This window comes from Marmota flaviventris, chromosome 8 (genome assembly GCF_047511675.1).
Source record: "Marmota flaviventris isolate mMarFla1 chromosome 8, mMarFla1.hap1, whole genome shotgun sequence".
Taxonomy (NCBI): domain Eukaryota; kingdom Metazoa; phylum Chordata; class Mammalia; order Rodentia; family Sciuridae; genus Marmota; species Marmota flaviventris.
The window spans coordinates 111,246,352-111,259,776 of record NC_092505.1 but is presented as its reverse complement, the minus strand read 5'-3'; the positions used below and the strand labels follow the sequence as shown (position 1 = coordinate 111,259,776).

Sequence of the window (13,425 nt, the reverse complement as noted above, 5' to 3'; positions counted from 1 at the left end):
ATGGTGACTCACAACCGAGGCATACACGCGCCCTGTATGAAACTGAAAGTACCAATGGGTTTGCAGATAAATCCAATTCATCTAATTCAGTTTCAATTAAATTAATTCATCCAATTCATCTAAAAAAGACAAACTGCAAGATCTAACCAAAAGTCTACATAAACCTGGGTTAAAATTTACCCTTTACCTAGAGGCTGCCAGCCGTGTAAAGACATGAAATATACTGCTAAGCTTCTAATAATTCAAAATAACATAAAAAAGCAACTCAGTGGGCTGGGGTTGTGGCTCAGTGGCACAGCGCTTGCCTCACATGAGGCACTAGGTTCAATCCTCAGCACCACATAAAAATAAACAAACAAAATAAAGATATTGTGTCCAAGTATAACTAATTTTTTTAAATCAACTCAACAAGCTAGGGCATGCAAATATATATTAAAAAACAATATTCTTTGGGAGCTCAAAAATCACCCTCTTAACTCCGTAGGTAACATGAGATATAGTATTCAATGTTTCCTGTAAAAGAGAGGTGCAAGACAACCTACTCAAATAATAAATGTGAAGGGGTGTAGCATTAGCCCTACATGTAGATCTGTAACCTAGATCCTTAAAAATATAGAAGCTTAAATTCTATAAAACATTTTTAACATTCAATAATATCAGTAAGTTACTTTTAGTTTTGTAAAGGATAACCACCACCCTGGGACCACCCATGATCCTTCATTAACCTATTGAACAACTCAAGGAGATAAGATTCTTAGTACAATTAAAAATATGATGGCCTAAAGCCAGGATAAAACTTAAGCAGTACTTAAACCAATTATGAACCGTCTTATCTCAATAAATCTTGAGAAGAGCTTTCCAGAGTTCTCAATTCCTACTCTATTTTGAAACTAACTTGCAATTATAAGGCACAACAAGCCACAAGTCATTATAAATACCAATGCTATGTATTAGGCAGATCAAGATCTTTAAAACAATTAGAATGTCTCTCATGCCACAAACTAACATTTATTGTTCAAAGGGGTAGTCAGAGAGCAATGCCAGCAGGAGGATGACAGTGACCTGAAAGGCAAGGTGCTGTAGCTCCTCTCCCGTTGCAGAGAGCAGCGCTGGGTAGCTGCACCTAGCAACTGTTAGGAAGAACGCTTAAGAGTTTGGTGATCAAGCATTTGGGTCTCCATATTTTAAAACCTTTGTAGTCTGAGTTAATTTAACAGGGTATTTTTCTGTGTTTCAAATGAGGTGAACAATGAAGCTTGGGTTTGACAGAATGTTTCTGATTTCTCAGTTCTTACTGGTAAATCAAAGACAACAAAGTTAGATGAATTCAAGGATTCCTTCTTGCCCTACAATACATTTCAGAGAGAGTCATCTTTAATCTGTATCCTAAAACTAGAACAGAGTTAAGTTTAAGCCTGCCTTTTTGATTTCCAATTCATTCTACTTCAGAAACCAAAAATCTCACAGGATAGCATATACATATCTGTGAGGTCTTTAAAAATTCTTTGAACCATTTTTCACTTGAACAAATTAATGTTTTTAAGGAAAATAAAACACATTTGGGGGGCTGGGGATGTGGCTCAAGTGGTAGCGTGCTCGCCTAGCATGCGTGCAGCCCGGATTCGATCCTCAGCACCACATACAAAGAAAGATGTTGTGTCTGCTGAGAACTAAAAAATAAATATTAAAATTCTCTCTCTCTCTCTCTCTCTCTTAAAAAAAAAAAAAAAAAAACACATTTGGGGAGAAGCACAGCACCTCCAATATTAGATTTAAGGAGAGTTACGGGCAAGAACTGCAGCCGCCTGCTTCTGGAAGACTCTTAACCAAGAAAGGTAAGCATGCCATAAGAAAAGGCACAGCACTCGCCAAAGTGAGGCACTGAAGGAAGGAACCACATATAAACCAAATGCTGCCTGACCACAAGGGTACAAGATGTTGCAATTGGCCCTTATATTAGACAAAGATCTAAAATTTTTTCTTTGCTTTTACCCCAAATCAAAGTCATGGGAAATTTCTTGTAAAACCACTCTGCATGGTTTTCATTAAAAAATTCAGTGTCCAAGCAAACTAATAACAAAATATTCCATCCTACAAAGTCAAACCCCTCTTAAAAACATCAATGAAAAGTCTACCGGAATCCTTGTTCCTTTATGGCAAAGGCTGGTGTTTCCAAGGGGAATATTTCAGACTGCACGAAGAGTTCCCGCACTCTCCTGTCTATGACTTTCCCATACTGAGCACCGGCGTCCAAGATGACAACAGCTCCTTCGTAGTGGTGGCAGCCATCCTTGAGGTCTCCTCCAGCATTCTCCAGCTGCAAACATTGACACAAACATCTGAATTATGAAAATCACAGCTACTTAAAAAAAAGGGGGTGGGGTGGACAATATCAGCTCCAAAAAAACACTAAACTATTATCTTAGGACAATGAATTGCCAATTTAATTTTTCTTTTCTCTTTTTTTTCTTTTTTTTTTTTTTTTCAGGACAAGATACTTTATTTATTTATTTTATGCAGTGCTGAGGATCAAACCCAGCGACTCACACATGCTAGACCAGCGCTCTGCCATCAAGCTACAACCCCAGCCCATCTTTTAAAGGGAAGATTTGAATACATATCCATGTTATTGGCATCCAAACCAAATATGAAGACCAATGGAACAGAAGACACAGAGACAAACCCATGTAGTTATAGTCATCTGATACTCAACATAAGTATCAGATGCCAATAACAGGTTGGAGAACAGACAGCCTTTTTAACAAATGGTGCTAGAAAAACTGGATATCCATATTTAGAAGAATGAAAATAAATTCATCTCTCTCACCCTACAGAAAATTCAACTCAAAGTGTTATCAAAGACTAGGAATTAGACCAGAAACTGCAAGTTTCTGAATAAAACATAGGGTCAACACTCCAATACATTGGCACAAGCACTGATTTCCTTAGCAAGACATTTAAAGCTCAAGAAATAAAATCAAGAATCAATAAGTGGGACAATATCAAATTTAAAAGGTTCTGCACAGCAAAGGAAAGAGCATGAAGAGAAAACCTAAAGAAGAGAAAAATCTTTGCCAGGTACTCCTCTGAGAGGGAATTAATATCCACCATATATGCAGAACCCAAACTTTTAACACCATAAATAAATAGCCCAATCAATAAATGGACAAAATAACTAAACAGATATTTCTCAAAAGAAGAAATACAATGGCCAACAAATATATGCAAAAAATGTTCAACAACTCTAACAACCAGGGAAATACAAATCCAAATTGCATGGAAATTTCATCTCACTCCAGTCAGAATGGCAATAATACAAATAATAATAATAATAATAAACAGTGGCAAGGACATGGGGGAAAAGGTACACTCATACAGTGCTGGTGAACTACAAATTAGTATGACAACTCTGGAAAGCAATATGGAAATGCTACAAAGGACTAAGAATGGAGCCAGGCACAATGGCACACTCCTATAATCCCAGAGGCTCGGGAGGCTGAGGCAGGAAGATCACAAGTTCAAAGCCAGCCTCAGCACCACTGTGTTCAATCCCTGGTTCAAAAACAAAAGCTAGGAGCAGTGGCTCCAGAGGCTGATGCAGGAGGACGGCAAGTTCAAAGCCAGTTTCAGCAATGGTGAGGCGCTAAGCAACTCAAGTGAGACCTAAATAAAATACAAAACGGGGCAGGGGATGTGGCTCAGTGGTTAAGTGCCCCTGAGTTCAATCCCTGATACCAAGAAAAAGAAAACAAAAGACTTAAGAATGGAATCATGGTAGTGTGACCCACCTATCCTATTTATCCTATTATCCTATCCAAAAGAACTAAAATTGCCATACTATGGTGATATAGGAACATCAATTTTTGTTTGTTTCAGTACCAGGGACACTTAACCATTAAGCCATATACCCAGCCCTTTCTATGTTTTATTTTGAGACAGTGTCTCACTAAAATGCTGAAGCTGGCCTCAACTTGTAATCTTCCTAACTCATCCTACCTAGTCTCTGGGATTACAGTTGTACACCACCACACCTGCACAGAACATCAATTTTTATAGCAGCACAATTCACAATAGCTGAATTATGGCTTCAACCCAGATGCCCATCAAGAGATGAAAGAATTAAGAAACTGTGAAACTGTGGTATAAATACACAATAAAGTTTTAGTCCATCATAAAGAATGAAATCACGGCATTTGCCAGTAAATGAATAGAAATAGAGAATACTATGCTAAGTGAAATAAGCCAGACTGGAAAAAAATCAAGGGTCATATATTTTCTGGTTACAAGGGGAAGCTAGAGCAAAATAAGGGTAGGGAGGGTTGGCATGCAGTTCAGTGGTAAAGCACCCCTGGGAGGGAGGGAGGGAGGGAAGGAGGGAAGGAAGGAAGGAAGGAAGGAAGGAAGGAAGGAAGGAAGGAGAGAAAAGCAAATATTAACTTGCTTGCACAAAATAAGTAATAAATAAATCACAGAACAAAAAAAGTTCCACTATTATTAATAAGATCAAAACAATGACGTATCTGCCAGTATTTCTGTTCATTTAAAATTTCCTAAATTAAGGGCTGCGCATCTAAAATTTGTTCAAAACAGGATGTCAGAAACCTTAAGTCCTAGCTGGGCGTGGTGACCAGAGACTCAGGAGGCTGAGGCAGGAGGATCAGGAGTTCAAAGCCAGTCTCAGCAAAAGCAAGGCACTAAGCAATTCAATGACACTCTGTCTCTAACATACAAAACAGAGCCGGGGATATAGCTCAGTGGTTGAGTGTCCCTGAGTTCAATCCCCAGTGGCAAAAAGAAAAAAAAAAAAAAGAAAGAAAGAAAGAAACCTTAAGTCCTAGATTCAGTTCATAATGAGACTAAAAAGAACTCCTGAGATTAGTTCTCCACATTTCAGATGAGGTGAAGATGATTTAAATTACATGGCACACTGAGAGGTTTTATTTATTTTTTTAAAGTTGTAGTTGGACACAGTACCTTTATTTATTTATTTTTATGTGGTGCTGAGGATCGAACCCAGGGCCTCACGCTTGCCAGGCAAGTGCTCTACCACGGAGCTACAACTCTAGCCCCAAAATGTTTAATATCTTTAGCAATAAGGGAAATGTAAATCAAACCTCCACTGAGATTTCATCTCACTTCAGTCTGAATGGCAAAAATCCAGAATACAAATAATAACTGCAGGTAAAGAAGAGAGGGAAAAGGCACACTTAGTCACTGCTGGTGGACCCTGAATTAGTACAACCACTATGGAAATCAGTACACGGTTCCTCAAAAGACTAGGAATGGAACCACCAGATGACCCAGCCCTGCCACTCCTCAGTATTTATCACAAAAAAATGTAAAGTAAGCAGAGTGCAGTGGCACACACCTCCAATTCTATACTCAGGAGGCTGAGACAGGAAGATTCCAAATTTGAGGCCAGCCTAGGCAATTTAGAAAGACTGTCTCTCAAAATAAAATGAAAAGAGTTGAGGATGTAACTGGGTGAGTGCCTCTGGGTACAATCCCCCATATCAAAAAAAAAAAAAAAAGGAAAAAAAATCCATTTATTATTAAAAAAAAAAAAAGAATTTTAAAATCAGCATACTATGTTTAATGCAGCATGATCCACAATAGCCAAGTCATGGAACCAGCCTAGGTGACTGTCCACAGATGAATGAACAAAGGAAATGAAGTATATGCACACAATGAAGTTTTATTCAGTCAAAAATAATGAAATGTGGCATTTGCAGGAAAGTGGACAGAACTTGAGAGCATTGTGTTAAGCAAAATAGGCCAAACTCAGAAAGTTAAGAATTGTATGTTTTCTCTCAAATGTAGAAGCTAGAGAAAAAAATGCATGAAAGCGGGGGGGAGAATCTCATGAAAACAGAAGGGAGGCCCATAGAGGAAGAGGACTGGGGAAGTGTGAGGAAAGGGCAAGGGGAGGCAGCTCGGCATAAAACCAGTCAAATATGTGTGTATGAATATGTCACAACGAATCCCACTATCATGTTTAATTATATAACACACCAATAAAACTGATTTTAAAAAACAAGTAATTTATGACCTCAATTTTCAAGAATTTTATAACAGCCTTGTTATTAGCACAATTATTAATTCAAAAAATAATCCTAACATATATACATTAGGTTTGAACTTTAGCCAAATTGTAAATACACTTTACTAGAAATCAGAGCCAGACTCAGAACAGCAAGTGGTCCACAGTGAAGTGACTGCACAGACCAGATCACCCAGGACTGTCCAGTGTATCTCACAACTTAACATTTGTCTGAGATCTTCCATTTTTAACAACATATTATCATGTAAAATTGCATTAAGGCAGGATGAGAGGAGCTTGCTGGACTTTCACTCTACATTTATTTCCACCTCCTGCCACTGCCTTAGCTCTCTTTAACTTCTGGTTCTGTCTGAGAGCCAGACAGACAACACAGCTCTTTCTGTATACAATACAGCACACTTGGACACTGGCATTACACTAGGGGTAGCTAGCTACCCGATCTCAGATAAGAATGGACACATATGAGAATTTGCAGTGCCCACAAGACAGTGGGTCCACCTGCCAGTTGTGGCAGAGCCATTCCACAGCTTGCAGATGCACAAACCCTCTAGGCCATCATATTCTGGGTGGAGTGGAAAAGGTCAGATTTTGAGAAATACAGATAGGAAAGATGCTGAAGGCTCCTGTGCATTGTACAGAAGAGAGTAAACGAAGCACTCTTGCAACAGGTGTTTTGCCATTTACTGAATTGCCTAAAGCCACAATTATTTATTTTGTTTGATAACATTTTATTTTGCAGCGATATTTATCAATTATTTCCACACTTTTTATGCTTGTGTCTCCATTTAGGCACTAAGAGTATATAGTCATGCTGCTACAACCACTCTCTTCCTAGTACATTATTTTACTGAATAATCTTGAGTATAAAGACTTAACAACAAAAAAGTATCACCTGGATCCTCAAAAACATAAACCTGAAGCCATGGCAAGGGTCCAACAAGAAAAACAACTGTTAAGGTACTACTATAGCAAAGCTATATTTATTAGATCACTGTGATTTTGAATACAAAAAAAGTCTTTATTCCACAACAAGCACAAAAAAATAAAATTCTACCTAACCTGTCGTTAAATATATGCAAGATTTAAAACTCTATGAAAAAAATCCTTTCTTGATTCAGAATTATGTATTAACCCCGAGGGCTTCACTCATTTTAAGCATCTATATAGAGTTTAGATAGAGTCAAAAAAACAAACAAAAAAAAAAAAATTTAAGTACCATAAGAAGAGTTTATTTTGCACAACAAATAATCATTCCTTACTTCAAATAGTATCCTCCAGATTATACTTCAGTTTATCTTCAAAATAAGTATAGGACAAGTCTATATATAAAAAACATGCCAGGAGCTGTGGCAGATGCCTGTAATCTCAGGTTGAGGGAGGAGGATGGCAAGTTCAAAACCAACCTCAGCAAAAGCAAGGCACTAAGCAACTCAGGAAGACCCTGTCTCTAAATAACATACAAAACAGGGCTGGGGATGTGGCTCAGGGGTCTTCGTTCCCCAGTACCCCACCAAAAAAATAAAAAGAGCTGGGGATGTAACACAGTGGCAAAGTGTCTAAGTTCAATCCCTTATTCCAAAAATAAATAAATAAAAATAAAATAAAACCCCAAAATTCTATAATTTTATAAAAATAAAACCTAAAATTCTTGGGTTGGGGATGTAGCTCATTGGAAAGGAACATGACTACCACATACAAAGCCCTTCTTGTTCAATCCCAGCACTACACACACACAAATTTTCTTAAAAAGACAATTATTTTTCCTAAGTGACAAGTTGGCCTACTCTAAAAGTAATGTCATCTGAGGTTCCTGGAAAACTTTCAAATTCTTTCAAATCTAAGAACATACTACAATAAAAACCATTCTTTTTGCAATATACTTACAGAACAAAACAAGAAGGTAAAAAAATCCATCTTTGAACTTTGAAATTTTTTTCACATAACACATTATTATAAAAGGTGATAACTGGGCTGTTATGGCTCAGTGGCAGAGCACTTGCCATGCACTTGTGAGGCACTGGGTTCAATTCTCAGCACCACATAAAAATAAACAAACAAAATAAAAATATTTTTTAAAAGGTGATAATTGTTTAATTCCCAATACATCCCAGATAAAAAATCCAGGTTATAGTTCCATTAAATTTAAAACCTTAGTTTTGAAAGTTTCAACTTTAAAGTTAACATTATTAGGGCTGGGGATATAGCTCAGCGGTAGTAGAGTGTTTGTCTAGCATGCATAAGGTCCTGGGTTCAATCTCCAGCAAAGAAGAAAAAACAAAAATTCACACTGTTAGATACCATTCAAGAGTCTATATTACCCAATCAATAGATAACACCTTTAATTCAAGCCTCATACACCCAGTCATAACATCTCAGGGAAGGTACCACCCTACTCCAATCAAGAGCCTTCAGCTTAGACAAGGGGACAAACAGCAGGAAACTAGACAAGTCATACAAACAAGCCCACTGATAATGCTGTCTTCTTTATATACAACCTTGCCATAGTGAGAAAAAGTATTTCGAGAAACGCTGTTTATGCTTGTGTTGATATGAAATGAGATCTTTCGCTTAATAACATTACATCAGTTCCTTAACTAAACAAACTAGTCTGCCTTGAGGTTAACCAAGTAGCTTGGAAGAGAAAAGAAAAAAAAAGCTAGATTCTAATCCCAGCTATGACATACAGGTCCTTCCTTCCCAGCTCTAAAATGCTATGTACAAAACCAAAGAAAATATCCGAATTATTTTACAGCATTTAGGTCACTCCCTAGTCTGTACTGTACAAAAATGCCATTTTAGAAAACTCTGATAAATGTACCAGAAATAGAAATCAAATCCGGCCCTTTCCCAATTTTTAATTTATAAACTAGGATGTGCATATAATATACAGAAGCATAATTAATGTCCCTTTTTTAAGCCAGAATTAAGTTCCTCAGTATTTTACTGGTATTTTACTCTCATGGGACAGTGGTTCAGTGGTAGGCTCTGGAAAAGTGACTCCTACTCAGACTTCCAGGTGGGTCTCTTAGAAAATCTTACTTCAATTATTTACTGTGCATATTTCCCTATATTTAACATATCTTTACTTTAAATACTTAAAATCAGGCATCAAGGATTCTCCCTCGCCCTTAGTACATAAAAATTATAGATTTGATTAAATATGTTAATTCCCCAATTGCTCCTCTTGAAAATGCTTCCAACTTGATTCACATCCAATTTTCAAAATACTTTTGTAAAATGGTTCATTACACTATAAAGATATCGAGGGCCTTGAAATAAAACTTAGTTCACCTTGGGCTCAAACTATCAAACTGATCAAGATTCTCTTTAAAATTCCCGGTCAAGTCAAAACAAAAGAAGGGGGCCTATCTTAATGTCAGTCTTCCTCTTCTCGGACGCACTAGGTAATTTTCAAAGCATGAAAATTAGGTCTGAGTCCTTCTAATGCTAACAGTTGATTCATCTGTGAGCCTAAAGATGGATCTTTCCGCGAGTTGTAACGATCAAAATTAGGGCAAGTGGAGAGAGCTGCACTCGGGTTCACATCAGCTTCTGAGGTATGAAACTAAAGGGTTGAGCGTCTCATCCGGCTTTAGGATCAGAGGAAGAGCTCCAGACAGCCTGCGCATCACCAGTACCTCATGACCGGTCTCGTCCGTTCAGCAAACAGGTCGTGACCAGGTACCGAGCGCCCGTCCTCTCACAGCGACCTGCAGCCAGGACTGGACACCGCAGCCCGCTCGGCCAGGTCACGTCCATCGAAGCCAGCCTTCCACGCACCCCAGCGACCTTGACCCACGTGCTTCCGAAAGCCTGGCCACATCGTGCACCGCGCACACCTTGCCCCGGGAAGGCGCACCTCGCACCCGGGCCAAACGCCTCGAGGCGGGGCTGGGCCGACTCCGGGCCACTGAGCCCCACGCCGCGCGAGAGGTGGCGGCAGGCCCGCAGCGGGCAGGAGGCCGGTGCCCGAGCAGGGCGCGCGGACGGGGCGGCCCCTGCTCACCTGCCAGCGCGCGGGCCGCGGAGAGGGGCGCAGCGGCCGAGGGCGGCAGGCGGCGGGTGGCGGAGGAGGCCGGCCCGAGGCGGCGACCCCGCCGGGCTCGGGCTCCGAGGGCCTCCGAGGGCCCCCGCCGGCCCTGGGCCCCCGCCGGCGGGGCTCGCCCGCCCCGACGCGCAGGCGGAACCAACAAAGCGCCGCCGCTCCCGGCGCAGGCTCGCGGCGGGCGGGCCGGGGGGCTGCCCTGAGCCAGGCCCGGCGCGGGAGGTGAGAGGCCGCCGAGGCTCGGGGTCGGGCCCCGCGCCGCAGCGGGCGGGAAGCGATGAGCGCGCCCGAAGCTGACCTTGGAGTCTCCGTTGCACAGAGCCATCAGGGCCGCAGCGGCAGGCGCACGAGACGCGCTGTGAGCTGCCGGAGGAGCGGACGCCGCGGAACGAGGCCGAGCGCAAGGCCTGGAGGCGGAGAGTGTCAGGCCTGATCCGCGCGCGAGCCCAGCGCCGCGGGAGAGCAGCGCCGCCGCGCGCAGCACTCGCTTCCGCCCGAGCACGGGGAGGAGCCGGGGCGTGGCCAGCGCTGGTATCCGCCCCTGAGTGGGCGGGGTCTCCTCTGAGGACCGCCCCCGCGGCCACAAAGAAGCGGTCCCCACACCGCCCTGAGGAAGAGTTCGCAGGGCCTCACGCCCCTCGCCTCCGCCTGGAGGAGGATCCCTCTCGCCTGCGCTGCGGCCCCTCCAACCGCAAGGCCCGGGAGCTGCCCTGCAGCGCTCAGACCCCGGCGCAGGCAGAGTGGCGGGCCCAGGAGAGCACGCTTCTGCAGAGCTGCTCTGGGGGCCCTCGGCGGCTGCGAGATACCGGAGGGGCCCTGGCCGCGTCCTGCTTCGAAAAGTCTCGTGGTCAATTAGGGGGCATCAGTGTGGGACTGGACCATTCGATCCATCCAAAGGCCCATAGCCAGGAGCGGTGGCACACTCCTGTAGTCTCAGCGGCTCGGGAGCCTGAGGCTGGAGGGCCGCTGGAGGTCAGCCTCAGCAATTTAGCGAGACCCTATTTCAAAATAAAAGCGCTGTGGCTGGGGTTGTCGCTCAGTGGCACGTGTGAGACTTGATCCTCAGCACCACATATAAACAAATAAAATAAAGACATGTCCATCTATAACTAAAAAAAGATATATATTTTAAAATGAATAAAAAGCTCTGGGTGTAGCACGGTGGTAAAGTGCCCCTGGGTTCAATCCCCAATGGATGCCGGGCTGGGGAAGTGGCCACAGCAGGAGCAGCATTTCCAAAAGAACGGAGTTGGGGAGCGGCTTTTAGATAGGCTGCTGAGCCAAGAGACTGCTCTTGCAGCTCTATTTATATAGCAAACAAACTTTTTTTTTTATTATTATTAGGATCTTTGGAGGGAGCGAGCTGCAGTCCCTCTACTTACCGATCAAAACAAGTATTGCCTTGAATTTCGTTATCCAGGGACTCAAATTGGGGTCGAAACGACACTAACAGTTTTGTTTTGGGTAGCGGCGATTAAACTCTGGGGCCCTCGACCTCTAAGCCACATCCCCAGCCCTATTTTGTGTTTTATTCTGAGAGGTCTCCCTGAGTTGCTTAGCACCTCGCCATTGCTGAGGCTGACTTTCAACTCGCCATCCTCCTGTCTCAGCCTCCCAAACCTTTGGGATTACAGGCGTGCGCCACCTGACTGACACTAACACTCTCGAAATTCTTCCCCTAACAAAACCTTTCTACAAATACCCAGCTCTTTCCATACAGGGGGCTCATGCTTTGCTACCCGAGGTGCACACCTGTAATCCCAGCAGCTGGGGAGGCTGACAGTAGGATTGCAAATTCAAAGCCAGCCTCAGCAATTTGGAGAGATCCTGTCTCAAAATTAAAATAAAATAAAATAAGAAAGGATGGGGATGTGGCTCAGTGGTTAAGCACACCTGGGTTCAATCCCTGGCACCAAAAAAAGAGAGAGAAAGAATTGGAGTTTCTTAGCCTGGCACTGTGAGCACACCTCCTAGAGTGAGAAAGGATAGTAGGAAGTTGGAGGCCAGGCTCGCACCTTAGCCAGGTCCTAAGCAACTTAGCTAGACCCTGTCTTAAAAAATAAAAAGGATAGAGGGATTTAACTCACCCTGCATTCAATCCCCAGTGCCAAAAAAAGAAAAGTTTTTAAAAATAAAAGAGAATTGGTATTTCTGTCTCCCTGATACAGAGGAGAAAATCAAGTTTGAGTGAATTAATATGCTTCTCAATACAGAAGTAAAGGTTACCCAACCTGGAAAAGAATAGGTTTAGACTCAAAATATTCCACCTACCTTTTTTTGAGCTGAAAAATGAATATTGGAGCCCTCCAAAGTCATGGATACTGGGTTGTCTTGGTGAGTCTGTGAACAATCTGGAGAATACTCTGGTAGCCAATAGGAGCGTCTCAGCTTGCCTAAATGTTCACCCCTGAGGGCATGGAATGTGAGGTGATGTGCTGACATCCAGGATTGGCTAGCTCTCATCCATATTAGACAATGTCTACTTTAAATGATTTCTGGAGGTCACTTGTGTTTATTAAGAATTTCAGCATACACTAGGATCCCTGTTGAAGTTCCTCTTGGACTTTGGACTCTGTTGACCCCTGCTGTCTTGAAACTATTTCCCTTACAGTGCTCCATAGTGGCATCTTTTCATATTATGATTACTCTTAATTGCCTTTTTTGCCTTATCCATATCCTCCCTAGTCGTCATTGTAGTGTTCTTCAGTATTTGCATTTCTAGCCCCCTTCTCATCTTAACTCTTCACCTGTTTCCCTTTAGCACTTATTTAAAAAATAAATTACTCCTAAGAGGCTCCTGAGATCTCTTTTCTGAGCTCCAGATCTATTCAACTGTGTATACCCTCAGTTGGATATCCCAACATTGTTTTGGACCCCAAACACAACAAATACAGCACACTAATTTCTGTCCCCAAATTTTTGTGCCTACTCTCATTGGCGCCATGATATTATTACCAAAAGCTCCGCCTTCATAACCCAATGCCAATCCAATAACAAGGACACAGTTTTGAGAAAAAGGAAAAAGAAGTTTTATTGCCAGGCACGGTGGTGCACACCTGTAATCTCAGTGACTAAGAAGGCTGAGGCAAAAGATTGACAGGTTCAAAGCCAGCCTCAGCAATTTAGTAAGGCTGTAAGCAATTTAGGGAGAACTTGTCTCAAAAAATTAAAAAGGGCTGGGGATATCTCTCAGTGATAAAGTACCTGGTACCAAAAATAAATAAATAAAGTTAGTTTCATTGCTTTCCAGGCAAAGGAGAAACACAGGAGACTTCTGTCCCAGAGGTGTGATTCTCTCCATCAGAGAGATCAGGGGATT

General features: G+C 42.3%; 1 protein-coding gene across 1 annotated transcript in view; it reads right to left on the bottom strand.

Moving 5' to 3' along the window:
- The window catches only part of Gmps (guanine monophosphate synthase), a 44,058-nt gene extending 33,466 nt beyond the window's left edge, over positions 1-10,592 (bottom strand). Inside the window, exons 1-2 of the mRNA XM_027933831.2 lie at positions 10,405-10,592; positions 2,136-2,317 (exon numbers count right to left, since the gene is read on the bottom strand). Of these exons, the coding sequence (XP_027789632.1) occupies positions 2,136-2,317; positions 10,405-10,431 (209 nt within the window). The 5' untranslated portion in view covers positions 10,432-10,592. The remainder of the gene's footprint in view (positions 1-2,135; positions 2,318-10,404) is intronic.
- Positions 10,593-13,425: the final 2,833 nt, after the last annotated feature.